This window comes from Ictidomys tridecemlineatus, chromosome 4 (assembly GCF_052094955.1).
Source record: "Ictidomys tridecemlineatus isolate mIctTri1 chromosome 4, mIctTri1.hap1, whole genome shotgun sequence".
Taxonomy (NCBI): Eukaryota; Metazoa; Chordata; class Mammalia; order Rodentia; family Sciuridae; genus Ictidomys; species Ictidomys tridecemlineatus.
In genome coordinates, this window is record NC_135480.1 from 117,311,703 (window position 1) to 117,326,570 (window position 14,868).

Below are 14,868 nucleotides of genomic sequence, written 5' to 3' on the forward strand. Positions count from 1 at the left end.
AGACAGTGATTCTGAAACTAAAAGAAAAACCCTGATCAAAACAGAACTCTTTGGTAAACTTACGGTTTATCAGGCAATGATAAACATAAAATGTCATTTCCTTGACTCTGGGCTTCAGTTTTCTCTGAAAGGGAGTCAAAACAGAAATTCAGTTTTCCCAGATCTTCAAAGCCAGCTAATGTATCAGACAAGAAAGAAACTGAGAACTTGCCTTTGGCTGAAAAAGAAGTCCATGGTGTCCCTATGTAACTGACCCCTGCTCCAAATGTGACATCACTGATGGATTCTGGGGAAAAGAGAAACAGCACTCTCAAACATGGGTATGAGACACAGTCACCTGAGCAAGTCAGTTAACAAGCTCTGCTCTGGTTTCTTTTACCCTAGCTAGCAGGCCTCAATCTGACCTTTCCCCAGGACTTGGCAGTGTAGAGAAACTCTTTTCTCCTGGAAGCTCTTCCTTCCTCTGACCACAGCCCTCCTCGGCTGCTCTGCAGCCTCTGTATTGTTCTTGCTCCTGTCTCTTGCTTTTCACTCAACCTTCATCTTTAAGGACTCCTAAGTGCTAAGGACCAGCAATTCCACTCAGAGCCCTTCAGGTCTGGGTTCTATACTCCCTATTGTTCCTCATCTGAGTTCCCTGAAGAGAGATCTCCGGCTTTACCTCTGCTCCTGACATGCTCCTTTTGTATTTCCAGCAAACAGATAATCTGTAGAAATACCAGCCATCATTAGCTACTCTGCCACAGTGACCAGGTCCTGTGCATTCTAGTTTCCAAATATCCCTCCAACCTTGCTAGCTGTATTCCTGCCTTGCCACGAACATTTCAATGCACCTCACCCCTCTCCTTTCCTTTCATGGTGCTGTCCAATTCTGTGACCTTACCTCCTCCAGCTGTATCCTTGGGAGGCTGGAGAGCTCAGAGCTAGGAACATTGACTGGATTTGCACTAACTATGGCTGTATCTTACTAAGAACTATACCAGAACCTCAATTCTCTTCATCTCTAAAATGGGAGTAAAAATGTATCTATCTTATGGGATGGAGCAAGGATTAAATGAGACCAATTATGTAAGTACTTAATACAATATTTGGTACAAGGTAATTGCTGAAGAAATGTTAGCTACTAGTATAATTTATTAGCTACTATCCCCTATGTCACTGGAGTGACATTTAATTAAAGTCCTTTAATTAAATATCTGGTAGTTAACTAACCTTCTTAGGTATCTCAATGACTCTATTCCCAGGAGGGCCTAAATTCCATTCTTGGTTTGAGTTGGCCCGAGCTGCCTTTACAAACTTATATGCACACGCACACTCTGCGTTCTATCTGCATTTACCCCATCTGTACATCACTGTTCTCTGAACTGTCACACTGTGTGCACACTCCAGCTCCTTGGCCTAGCCTGCCCATCCCATCTACCCACAACATCCCCACTGTGTAGACCACTTCCAGGGGGCGGAGCACATGCTCAACTGCACATCTGATGCCCTCCTTTCTGCAAACACATTTGTGGGGCAAGCTTAGAGTTCTAACCATTCTTTATACATTGTCACTTCTGAGTACAGACTGAACTGAACTAGTCAATGTTTTCTTGTTTTTGCAGTAGTGGAGATAGAACCTAGGTCCCCACACATGGCAGGCAAACATTCTATCCCTGGGCTACATCCTCAGCCCCTTGGCCTTTTTATTTTCTTTACTTATTTTTTTTTTTGAGACAAGAGTTTTGCTCTTAAGGAGGCTGGCCTTGAGCTTACCATCCTCCTGCTTCAGCCTCCTGAGTAAATGGGATAACAGGTGCACACCACCACACCCAGCCTAGTCTGGGTCCTAAAATCCACTGCAGTGCTATGTACCTGAGTGCTACTCAGAATTCATTAATAGTGGCAGAAAATTTTATCTCCAGTGCCTCCATTAAAGTAGCTCAGCACTTTTTTCTGTTCCTGTGAATTTTCTCTTTCCAGTGTTGTCATCTGGAATTCCCCTTCCATACAGATTACTTTTCTCATTCACAAATCTCTATATTCCAGGTGATATGTTTCCCATATTTACAAAAGAATCTATGTTATGGCACTCTCCTTAGAATCAAAGGCAGAAGGGTCTTTGCTGCTTGCATTATTAAAGCAGTGAGAGAGACGTACTAAAATCCCCCACAGATTTCTAGTTAAAACTCTAGCTCTGAAAATGATTCCTTTCCATTTAGCAAAACCACTGTGTGAACACCACTGGTGGGCTACAATGGTTGAGCTGGGTAGTCATTGTCCTACTGTTTGTTTTTTTTTTGTGCTAGGGATTGAACCCAGGGCCTTATGAATGCAAGGCAAGCACTTTAGCAACTGAGCTACATCCCCAGCCCTCTTCCTACTGGTTTTGCAGAGTAGAGATCACTTCCTAACAGTCACCCAACTAAACTTTAGAGTCACCAAAAGAATTTGTATTCCCAGACCATGCTGGAATCAGCACTGAGTGCTCTTAAGTCTCTGATAATTCTCTCAAGAAAGAGAGTTAATAGGAAACCATTCTTTAAGCATTTCTCCTGTTTCACAAAAGAGATGAATAAAAGTTGCACCAACAGAAACATTACATTCTGCTGCCTGGAGAAATAGCAAGTGCTCTCTTGACCCAGTGACACCTGAGTCTTATTTTCAGTGTGGAGATAAGTCTACACATGCAAATTAAAGTGGCATTAATGTACCATGCCATGTTTCACTGCTGAGGAACAAATGCTGCTAGGAAACAAAATGAAGATTGAAATCAGGGACTCATGAGATAAGCATAACTAAAATGAGATGTATTCTTCCTGTTTCCTCAGCAATATGGCATCTAACTGCCAAAATACATCTGATACCCCCGAGGCAGGAAAAGAACAGAGAACATACATAAACTTTTTCTCTTTGAAAGAGGCTGGTTATTTTACATATATAACATTACACATGTGAAATATACAGGAAGCCATCATTACCCACTGACTGTCATCCAGTTGTTTGAGGAGAGATGCAAAGTGGGAATTTTGTCATCCATCAATCTCCCTTAAAAGAGAGCCCTGTGTAAAAACTAGCTATAACCCTGTAAACATTCTAAACCACAGTATCACAGGTTAATAGAATCAAAAGCAAGCAGCTAGGACACAGGAGGTATGCAGTAGAAGTGAAGTGACTATAGGTGTGACAAACACTGGCTAATCTTGTGTAGCTCTCCTACCACAGAACATCTTAGCACTATGCTCATCTCTTAATGCCAGGATCAGAGGTTGTAAAGATGGGCTGAAGGTGACAAAGAGGTTGGAATCAGAAGCTTGAGCTCAGCCCCCAGTTCTGCCCCTGAATAGATCTCTACAATACCTCCCATGTCCCAGGCTCTGTGGTCTGTCTTGTGGAGACAGGAATAGAAAAGCTTGCAAACAATCAGCAAGGATGGAGAGAAAGTGGACAGAAGTGTGATGAGCACTGCTGAGAGGATCAGAGGGCCACAGGAGGCTGCCTGCTCTAGCCTGAAGGTTCCAGATGAAGACATGGCATGTGAAGCCTGTACATGGCTTGTACAAGTATCCAAGGGGACTGCACATGGCTGGGGTGCATAAAGTGGGGACATGCAGAAACACATCAGGCAGCATTTGGAAAGGACAGTACATATTTTGGACAGTAACAGTTTCCTTATAATATAGGTTGAGTGTACCCAGCCAGAAAAGTGAAAAATCTAGAATTTTCTAAAACCTGACATTTTTTGATGGAAAAGTAAGTAGGAAATTACATGTGTGACCTCTTAAGATGGGTCACAGGCACACTAAAAATATTATATAAAATTACTCTGAGGTTAGGTATATAAGGTATATATGGGACATAATGAATTTTCTACTTACACTTGGGTCCCATTCCCAAGATACCTCATTATGTATACACAAATATTCCATAATCCAAAATATCTGAAATCTGAAATACTTCTTGTCCCAAAACTTTTGGATAAGAGATCCTCAACCTGCATAATCATTTTCTCATAATAATGGTTTTCATGGAGTTTGAATCAATAAGAAGTTATAAAACAAAAACTGCTTGCCTCTATTTTGAAATGAAAAGAATGGGACAACTTCTTTTTTTTTTCAAAGAAAGAGCAACTAGTGGGGAATGAGAAGACAAAGGCTCTCAACATAGGGGGGATATAATCCTTGACACAACACTAGACTGCCAACCTCAGTTTGCTCCGAAATGGAGCTCTATGACATACCAGGCACCTGCCAGAGCTATCCTCTGACCTTTCCCTAGGGCAGCCCAGCTTCACACACCAAGTATACCTGTCCAGGCAGGGAGGTGGTGACAGGGCTGCCTCCACAAATGGTGCAGTCTGAGTCAGTGACCTGAACTAGCTGTGCCTCAAGCTTCACATCTGTCACACAGGATCCCTCATAGGTTGTTGTGAGATTTAACTGAGTTAACACATATACAAATATTGGGGAGAATACCCGACAATCCATCAGTCAGTGCTCACTTAAGTAAGCATATGGCACCTAAATATTGTAGTGAAATATTCAGAATGAAGCAGTCTGAATATTGCACTACAATGTGGCCAATTGTCAGGAGAGGCTTTATCCAATTACAAGAACGATCTTTCAAGAGAAAGAATGTTAGCACAACTCTATCAAATACATGACTGTAGGAGAGGGCAGGAGAAGCCAAGCTTATTCAAACTGGCTACTTACTTTCAGGGGTGCTGATTGCTCGTTTAGTTACATGGTCAATAGCTCCATTAGATTCTCGCTCCAAGCTGTAGGAAGATGCTAGGATAAAATGGAAAAGTCTTATCTGTTTAAAAAAAAAATAACAACAAAAAACCCAACACAATATCATAGAACAAAACAAGCAAATGAGAAAACATAAGATATGTATAACAAAATTAAAATCACTAATGTTTAAAGTGTTCTCATAGAGATGATTCAGAAAGAACTACAAATAAATGATACAATGAACAAAAACATGCTCATTCTTACTAGGATTCCAAGAAATGGAAGTTAAAACCATACCATTTTTGATCTACAGAGCTTAGCAAAGACAATGGAAAATTATAAAACCAGTGTTCCTAAGCAAGGAAATAGACATTCGTGCACCATATGACATGGATTATGGATGGTTTGATACTACTAAAACTTTTCAAATATTCATAGCCTTGGCTGGAATTAATCTTAAGGATTACCCACATACAAGGGTATATGTGTAAGGATACTTACTGTGACATTACTTACATCAAGAATTTGAAAAACATCTACACTTTCAAGAGGGCAGTAATAAATAAATGTTTTGATCTTTCCAAAATATTGAATGCTATAAAGTTACTGGGAGAAAAGTTTTGCAAGTTCATGAAAAAAACTTTCACTATATATTATTACAAGTGTGTGCAGGGAAGCAGGTTATAAAGCAATGCATACTACAATTCCAATTTTATAAACAAAACATAGGTGTTTGTATGAGGAGTAGAAAGTCTGAAGGACCAAATACCTCTCTACTGTGGGTGAGTTTTAAATTTCACTCTATTTCCCAAACCTCTTAGCATAAATATGCTTGTTTTCTTATCTATAATCCTAAGTACCCATTTAATGTTATTTGTTTTAAAAATAAGGAAACAGAAAACAATTTAAAGAGGAATGAGAAGTAGATCATTTTTAAACCACATGCTCTAAGTCTGGCACCAACCCTAAGGCTTACCACGGCTGCACAGGTTTTCTGGGCTTCCAGAATTTAAAGTGAAAGGCAATACTCCTAGGCTCCGACTTCGATGCCTCTTCTTTGATTCCACAGCTTTCTTTACAGAATTCAGGATTGCAATGGTACTCAGGGACATTGGCCTGTGGAGGACAAAATGCCACAGACGCTGACTCTCGGTGCAGACCACAGGGTAGGTGGCAGTGAAACACTGCAATCTCTGCCCATATCCTTTCAAATGCATCACTCATCCACTCTCTTTCCAGTCTCCAAGGGAGGGGTGTGGAGTAAGGTGTCAGAACAAACACAGTGACAAGACTCCCACAGCTGATGCCTGATAGGGACAGAAGAGACGCCTCTGAGAATATCATGAGACTCAGCCTGTCACTGCCTCAGTGGGCTCCCTACCTGGCTTTGGGCATTAACATCTTCAGAGGCCCGGTTTCTGGTGTGTGAGGCAAAGTCATTGTGTGGCCAGTGCTAGACCCAGGTGGTGTAGGCCTGCTTGTGGCTGGAGATACAGTGGCATTTTCTTGGCCACCAGGAACTGGCATTGTGTCTAATTCCAGAGCAACCTGTTAGAGAAGATGAATGGAATCTTTATATGCTATGAACAAGTCCATATGTAATCTATTTTAAAATATACCAGACGTGGGCAAGTACAAGTTTCTCTTCAAAACAGAGAACTATCAGCAAGCTGCCATACAGAGATGCTGTGACATTAAAGAAAAGAAAAGAAAAAAAAAAAAAGAAGTAAGTTTTTTGTCCTCATCACTTTTTAATGCAATATCTGCCTAGATTCCTCAGGCAGTGGGAATATTGTGCTGCTAATGCGAGCAGCAGCTAAACCCAGATGTGCCCCCCCCCCCCAGGGACAATATGCTTTTAAAAGAGGGAGCTGCAAGAAAGACTGCAACATACTAAGATTCACAGATGTCTAGGAGTCAGTAGTCACTGTAATCAAAGATCAAATAACTTTCCCAAGTTCGCCTTATGGCTTTCACACAACTATTTCTCCCAACTATTCTTGTGGTTTCCCAGCAAGGTCCTTTGATAGGCCTGTGGGAAGGGAGGCCTCAAGCCACTGGTAGACCCATCACATTTAGCAAAGGAACACAGTGGCAAGATTCAACTCTGACTGACTTCTGGATTTTGGGGAATATTGGAAAACCGACACAGAGAGCAGCCTGGATGGCTGGTCTACCTAAGGTGGGCCTCCCACCTACCTGCATGGCTTCTGCCCCGTCACCACCTTCAGTCATCTTGTTCTCACTGGCCTCTCTGACCAGTTTTTGCTCCTGGACCAGCTGTTCATTATACTTCTTCATGTCATACTCAAGCTCTGATGCCAGTTGTTTGTCAACTGCAAAGAAATCCTTGATTTCATCCCGATAATCTTGCATCACCTCCTAAATGAACCCAGAAGCATCCTTTAGTGTTTCATGAATAAAAAAATAACCTGTCAGGGATGGGGTGGCTCAGCAGTAGAGCGCTCGCCTACCACCTGCGAGTCCTGGATTCAATCCTCAGCACCACATATAAAGAAATAAATAAAAGAAAGGTATTGTGTCCAACACTACAACTAAAAAATAAATAAATAAATATTTTTTTTAAAAAGAAATAACCTCTCAGACACAACTTGATTAATAATAATTGAGACAGTAAGACTTCTACTACGGCAGCAGACTGTTTCTATTATAGTAAATAACAAGTTACTTAACATAATGGAATATTCTGAGAAAATACTAACTATAATTATACTGACCACACAAGCAGGTGATCATGAAGTCATATATTAACTAGTCCTTCTGCTCTCTTAGGAATCTTCCTGTCTATCCACCAGAGAACAGGCAATCACCCAGGTTCCTGATCAGAGAAAGACATGGCCAAGGCTCAGAGACCCTTGCAGTAGAATATAGGAGGCTGTGCAGCCTACAAGCTGCTCATACATCCACATTAGCTTTCCCCACTGCCACACAGGGGATTACAACTAAGGTTCAAATCCCATTTTTTATGAAGATTTTTTACAGAAAACCCTTTATCACATCTGGGAAAAACCATTCTTGGGTTTTAATGATGGCAGTTAGAAATAAGGGCTCTTGGCTAACAGAAACTATTTCACCTAGCACTATTACAGAAATAAAAAAAACACACTGCAGCTCTAACGAGGAGGGAAGCCTAACAAAGAGAAGGATATCCATCAACTTTTCCAGCTGCCATGAGGAGATTCCACAGATAATGATAAAGCAACCCTGCAAGGTGTTCTCTTGCAAGTGCTCAGAAATAAGAGAAATGACATGATTTTCTTAAATGTTTAAGTACGATATTTAGGATGTAAGTACCTTTGCAACTCCACTCCACCCCATCAGTGAGGTTTAAAATAGGATAAAACAAAAATAATTGGAAATTCTCTCTCAATGTAATTTCATTGTATTCTTTTCAGTTTTAGGAAAAAACATATTATTTTATTTTATTTTGGGTACTGGGGATTGTACTTGGGGCACTCAACCACTGATTCACATCTCCAGCCCTATTTTGTATTTTATTTAGAGACAGGGTCTCACTGAGTTGCTTAGCGCTTTGCTTTTGTGGAGGCTGGCTTTGAACTTGTGATCCTCCTGCCTCAGCCTCCCAAGCTGCTGGGATAACAGGCATGCACCAGTATACCTGGCAGGAAATAAAATTGAGGAAGAAAAATACATGACGTGAACAGAATAACTCTGCTAAATCAAAAGAAAAATTGCTGCTTTTATTTTTGAGCAATTTTGTCAGTAAGGTCTGAGGCCTCATTTAGGCCAGCCTGCCCTGTTAAGTAAACATATTCTGCCTTTTCTCAGATCCAATCTTCTTCTATAGCAACTCCAGCCCAGGAATGGTGTCCATCTCAAATGGTGCCCCCTACCCATCTAAGTGCATGCTGCCACAGGGCAGTGATTTCCTGGTCACATCTGTCTGCAGCAGTGTGAATGGCAAATACCCCACATTGAATACCATAACCAACTTTCACATCATCCTTCATCAGGATGAACTAAAATGATGATTCTGTCCTTGACCTCAGGAGAGAAAGTCCTGGAAATGCAATCTAATCCCATCAGGGATATATATATGCTCAGCCCAGTGAGTCAGCTGTTTACAAACTTGACTGAATGAGAAAAGGAGGAAACAACTTTAGTGAAGCCTTTGGTCAAAATTCCCCATTTGCTCCACAGCAGACACTGGTCTGGCAGGCAAATTTCTAAACAGACCAAAATAAGGTTGCTTCTTTATGTAGCATTTTGTCTTAGTATTACTGCAGACAGTTACATTGGCAGAAGACATTAAGGAAAGAACTTGGAGTTAGGGGATGAAAACAACCACAAAATTAAAGTTCTTCATTTACCCTGAGATAGTTCATAAGTTCTCGCAAAGCTGGTATCTTTTTTTTCTCCAGCAGAGTTTTCAGGGAGATGATAATCGGAATAATATTTTCTATGAAATTCCTCTTTTGAACCTGCAGAAATACAAACACATGTTTTAAATGTGTAAACTTCTGAAAGTCAGATAAAAACTTTTCCTTAACCTAGTTATTTTATTATGTTAAATCTAGTACACTAAATGTTTATTTTTGACTTCTGATTATGATACTGGGAATATATAGGACCCACAGTTTTTTTTTTCTGGACTTCTTTTAAACATTACCCCTAAATACTCAGGAGGTTTGTAAAGTAAAGTAGGAGAGGTGGATAAAAATTACTCATATTTCCTAAATGGAAAAAAAAAAAAGTAAGAAATATGTTGTATAACTTGACAAATATTTTAACAAGTGCTAGGTACTTATGTAATACTTGATTAGTGCATCAAATATTTTGCAATAAATCTTAGAATTAAAAGTATTCATTACAGTAGTCCACATATGTAATATTTACCCTTCTAAACCTGAAAAATACTTTTTGTTTTCACATAAAATCATTAGTATACATTTCTTGCTTGCAAATACTCAATTTAAAAAAAAGTCTTATCAAAGTCCCTAAAATAGGAGGGAAACAGGTATAAATATGAACAATTTAATAATAAAAATGAATCTAATAAGATTATAAGTTTAGCAATAGTCTTCAATGTGACCTAGAGTATCATCAAGCATATTTTATGTCCCAGATACAAAGCTAACTTCTGAGGATAGAGAAATGAAGTCCAAAATTCCTGCCTTCAGGTTGTTTCTAGACCAGTGTGTGTGTGTGTGTGTGTGTGTGTGTGTGTGTGTGTGTGTGTGTGTTGTGATAAATGGTACAAGGTGCCAAGTGCACAGTGTTAAGAAACTCATGTATGGAGAAGGATGCCTAGGAGGGAAGGGGGGTAATCAGGAATGTATACTAGAGGCTTCTTTGAGAGATGACACTTAGGATGTGTGGGAATGAGAAGTGGGTGGGAGAGTGGAGTGGACTGAGTGCTGCAGACGGAAGAACCAGTGTCAAAGGCACATAGCAGGCAGTACATCTCATATCTGAGGATTGGAATGATCAGAGGCAATAAGGGAGAAAACGGTTAGGGCAGGGACAGGCATACTAAGAGTTTTGTAGTCTTAAAGGAGAATCAGAGTTGTTTTTTTTTATTCCGAAGATAATAGGAAGCTATCAATGTAGTTTTTAAAGATGCTATTAGTGAGATATAATGTTTATAAAATAAATTTACCTATTTTAAGAGAATAGTTCCATGAGCTTTGGGTGAAGTATATACTGAGCAACCAATACTACAATTTACTCACGATCCATTCCCCCAAAAGTTTCCTGCCACAATTCAGTCTATCTGGCTCTAGGTTATTTGAAGCAGGAGAATAAAATTATCACATTTATACTGAAAGAAAATCTGCTCTGGCAGCAACGTTGGGCTTAGCTTATGACAGACAGAAACCAGAGACAGCCTTTGTGCTAAGAAAACTACTGGATTTGGAACAGAATTAAAAAAAAAAAAAAGTCAGAACCAGGGGAAATGCAAAAGAGATAGATTTGTAAGATTAAGCCAATAGGATCTCTCAGCAAGTAAGAGGTGATAAAAGTCTATTCCTTTAGGGTCAACAGCCTTTAGGAGTCAGGTGGGAAATACAAATTGGCCATCCAAGATAGACATAAGAACTCAGGGTCTGGTAAGGACTATGGAAACTCAGCTCTTTCCCAAAGTCAGTCAAATTTCACCCTGGTCAAACAAGCACATGCCAGGCATTCCAGACTCCTGCTCTGCATTCTGCTGTAGCATCAAGTTCCCCTTTGGATAATTTCGTAGACAATGGTTCCCTTCTCTACAACAGACTGGGAGAAGGAAGAGGCTAATATCAGGAAAAAGAAATGACTAATTGGTTTTGACAGAATAAGTTTGAGACACCTGTGGTAAAATCAGATAGGTGAGAGAAATTGAACTCAGGCTCACAAGAGAAACTGGAGCTAAAAACCTGTTGAAAGATCATCATCACCTGGGCAAGAGTTAAAGCCTCTGGTAAGAATGAGAGTAGGGCCCCAGTAGAACACCACCAAGATCATTGGGGAAGCCCAGAGGTGTGAGCAGGTCTGCTGAAGGAAGAAGTGCACACACACCTGGGAGATGAGCTTTTTCTGGGCTTCCTGCATGACTACGTTTGCCAAGGCCATGTCATCTTCTTCCATAAGGAGATCCTTATCTGGTTTAGCTCTCATTGCTAAAAGCTTGATCTCCTTTGAGCTGAGGACCTCAAACGTATCTGAGAGTAACTCACTGGCTTCCATGTCCAGGGGCAGGATGCCATCTGCGAAGCATGCTAAGAAAGAGCGCAAGAAACCAGCTTCTGAGAAACATGTTAATTTACAGAACTGGGGTTTATCTGGGGCTGTGAGGGAGGTCTGCGTGGAGTACAGCTGATAGGGAGTGTGAACAAAAAGATGAATCTTCCTACAGTACTGGCCCACTTGCCACAGGACTGCTATTTCATTTTCAACATAGCATTTCTTCTTTTTCTTTTGAGACCGGGTCTTACTAAATTGCTTAAGACTTCACTAAATTACTGAGGCTAACATTGAACTTGAAATCCTCCTGCCTCAGACTCCCGAGTTGCTGGGATTACAGGCATGCACCACCATACCAGGCTCAGTATTTCATTTTTTAAGCATACATTTTACCCCCAAAACACCAGGCCTACCCAAAATACTAAGGCAGATTTTAGAAGTGATGTTGAATCGCTGCTCATCTGTGAAGTGCTCTAGAAGAAATTTGTAGATTTTCATTCGCCTCTCCTTGTTTGTCTTTCCTTTCAGTGAAAACAGCCGCTTCTCTCTGTGGCAGAACAGCACAATTTTAGGGCATAAAAGTGTGGGAAACAAGGATTTAAGACAGCATTTTTATAGCATCCTACAAGCTGTGTACCAAAGGCTCCAGGACAGTAATGAGAATGTCTTCACAGACATCCCCTTTGGACTCTGTTCTTACAACTGAATTTTCTTATGTCATCCTGCCAAGGAAAGTGATGTCAAAATATATGACCAGATTACGACCTGGTCCAAACTTGCATTCAAAACCGCCAAACATCTCCTGAGCCTCACCCAATTCTTACTGAGACAAGGAGAGCATCTAAGCTGCTTCACTGACCTCTCTGACTGAGGGAATTTGTTATACTTCTCGTGCTTCTCATAGTTGTTGAAGTGAAAAATACACTCAATGAAGTGCTGAAAGAACATGACAGGGTTCCTCTTCAGTAACAGGTGAGCCAGGCAAAACTCTCCAAATCTGCAAAGAAGGAAAAGACAAATGAAGGAAACCCATTTATTATTTGTAGACAGCTTCTATAACTATACTAAGAACTCATCAAAATAGAAGAATGTTAAAAAAGGGTCAGGAATTCCAAATCCATCCAATAAATAGCTTCATCAGATCAAAAGTAAAGAAGAAATTTCATTTGTTTTGTCTGTCTCTTCTGAATACTCTCTTTTGAATCCAAGATCAGTATAAAGACTTTCTCTATCAGGTTTCTTTCAAAATTCTAACAAGGCATTACTTTCCACCTATATTTTGAACAAGGAAAAACAACTAACCCAAAACTGTTTCTTCAAGCAGAGGCCAATGGTCCTCAAGGCTACTGCAGTGACAATGGTCACCTGAAAATAAATACCTGCCCTTCAGTTCCCAATTTCAAGTTTATTGTTCACAATAATGACCCCCCAAAAAAAGTTAGTTTAGTAACTCTTCTAGTTAACAACAAAAGTGCCATAAATTGGGTCAGCAGGGTAAGTATTCCCACAAAACCTGACTCTTACTGAGATTTGGGATAACCACAAGCTCTGGGCACTCTCCTTTCACCCATGCTTACAAATCTGGCAGAGGCTTCCAATATTCATGTACAATGCTTCATATCTGAGAGATGCCACTGGGACTGCAGCACAATGAAAGGCAAAATTCTGATGGTTTCCAAAGCCAAATGTAATTTCCAAAAACCCTAACTGTTCACCTAAAAGCCACCTGACCATTTCTGTCTTACTATAACGGTAGGTGAAAGAATGACAAAGCTTTGGGTGTTCTTACGGGCCAACCAGAGACTATGTAGGGCTTTCTGTGGTTTATTTACTGCTGAGACAGTGTTTTAATTTCATTCCAGAGCTCAAATCCTACACAGGAGCACTCCTTAGCTCTCCACTGGAAAGGAGCAAACAAGGACGATCCAGACAGCTTGAGCCTGACCTTGCAAAGCATTAGAACATTGTAGGCGATTTACCTTCCCCTAGTGGTGTTCCTTGAGCTAAGGTTCAACACACACATTAACAAGTCAGAGAAGGTGAAGGTTTAAATCAGTCTGTATCCACAACACATACATTAACAAGTCAGAGAAGGTGGTTTAGAAATTATGATGAAAGTAAACCTGACTAAAAATTCTGCTGCAGATAATCACACTTTAACTATTCACCTAGTATACAAGACATAAATATATGAAAACAAAACAACTAAAGAAGCGACTGTATTTAATAAAAGTAATTCTCTAAAGAGAATTCACTTAAGTCCAGCTAGAAGCACCAGTTTGATCTAGGCAGTCAGAATACTCTATACAAACTATGTTGTTTAGGAACCCAGATTTGAAAGGTAAAGGTAATCTTTCTCAAAGGACAAGTTTCATATCAGCACAATTCACAATAGCCAAATTATAGAATCAACCCAGATATCTGCCAATAGACGAATAGATAAGGAAAATGTGGTGTGTTTGTATGTGTGCAATAATGATTTCCTTTTACAAGGTTAGCCCCCCTACACACACACAATGGAGATTTACTCAGTAATGAAGAATGAAATAATGGCATTTGCTATGATGGATAGAAATGGAGAAAATCATGCTAAGTGAAATAAGGCAGACTCTGAAAATCAAGGGCCGGATGTTTTCTCTCATGTGGAAGCAAGAGCAAAACAAAGGAGAGAATATCAGATATTATGAAGATACTAGGAGGAAAAGAAACAGCAATTTAAGGCTGGGCCAGAGATTTCACTTTTAAAGGACCTACTAGCAAGAGGAGCTTGATTTCAAGAGGAGCTATCTTTTCTCTCTTTTCTTTTTCAATGGCACAATACATTAGATAATTTATTTATGTAGCCTTGAACTCTTTGCCCCCTGCCTTTCTGCACTTCTGTTTCAATTGGCCCAATAAACATTCTATTTGCTAAATGGCTATTACCCAATGGTTACTGAGCCACAAGGCCAACATCCATTGGGCAGAGGAGAAAATGTATCACATGATTCTGCAGCTTTGAAATTTGGATTTATAAGACCAATTAAAAATGTCATATTAATTTGCTCACACCAGAACCTTTATGAAATCAGCTGGATCAGATAAATAAATAAGGTTTGCACTGGTATATTCATATTGAAAAATTAATATAGTTAATGTAAGTAGAAAAGTCTGGACTTTAACCTAAAAATCAGGAATGAGACTGTTTTAGTCAACATTTTTGCTGGTGTAACCAAAAGACTTAATAAGAACAATTTCAGAAATGTTATTTGGCAATCAAGGTTGCAGAGGTCTCAGTACATAGATGGTCAACTCCATTCCTAGTGGCCTGATGTAAAGCAGAATATCCGAGAGAAGTGTGTGTAGAGGAAAGCAGCTCAGAACTTGATAATCAGGAAGCAAAGAGAGCATTTTTCAAGAGAGACAAAATATATACTCCAAAGGCATGCCTCCAGTGACCCACATCCTCCAG

At 40.0% G+C, this 14,868-nt stretch overlaps 1 protein-coding gene across 2 annotated transcripts in view; it reads right to left on the minus strand.

Moving 5' to 3' along the window:
- Ncapd3 (non-SMC condensin II complex subunit D3) overlaps nucleotides 1-14,868 on the minus strand; it is a 70,966-nt gene that overhangs the window by 2,534 nt on the left and 53,564 nt on the right. For both annotated transcript variants that reach the window (XM_040285568.2, XM_005337511.5), the window contains 10 exons: nucleotides 12,277-12,414; nucleotides 11,831-11,964; nucleotides 11,253-11,452; nucleotides 9,068-9,178; nucleotides 6,915-7,097; nucleotides 6,097-6,263; nucleotides 5,692-5,831; nucleotides 4,692-4,769; nucleotides 212-286; nucleotides 64-124 (listed from right to left, as the gene is read on the minus strand). In XM_040285568.2, the coding sequence (XP_040141502.2) occupies nucleotides 64-124; nucleotides 212-286; nucleotides 4,692-4,769; nucleotides 5,692-5,831; nucleotides 6,097-6,263; nucleotides 6,915-7,097; nucleotides 9,068-9,178; nucleotides 11,253-11,452; nucleotides 11,831-11,964; nucleotides 12,277-12,414 (1,287 nt within the window). The remainder of the gene's footprint in view (nucleotides 1-63; nucleotides 125-211; nucleotides 287-4,691; nucleotides 4,770-5,691; nucleotides 5,832-6,096; nucleotides 6,264-6,914; nucleotides 7,098-9,067; nucleotides 9,179-11,252; nucleotides 11,453-11,830; nucleotides 11,965-12,276; nucleotides 12,415-14,868) is intronic.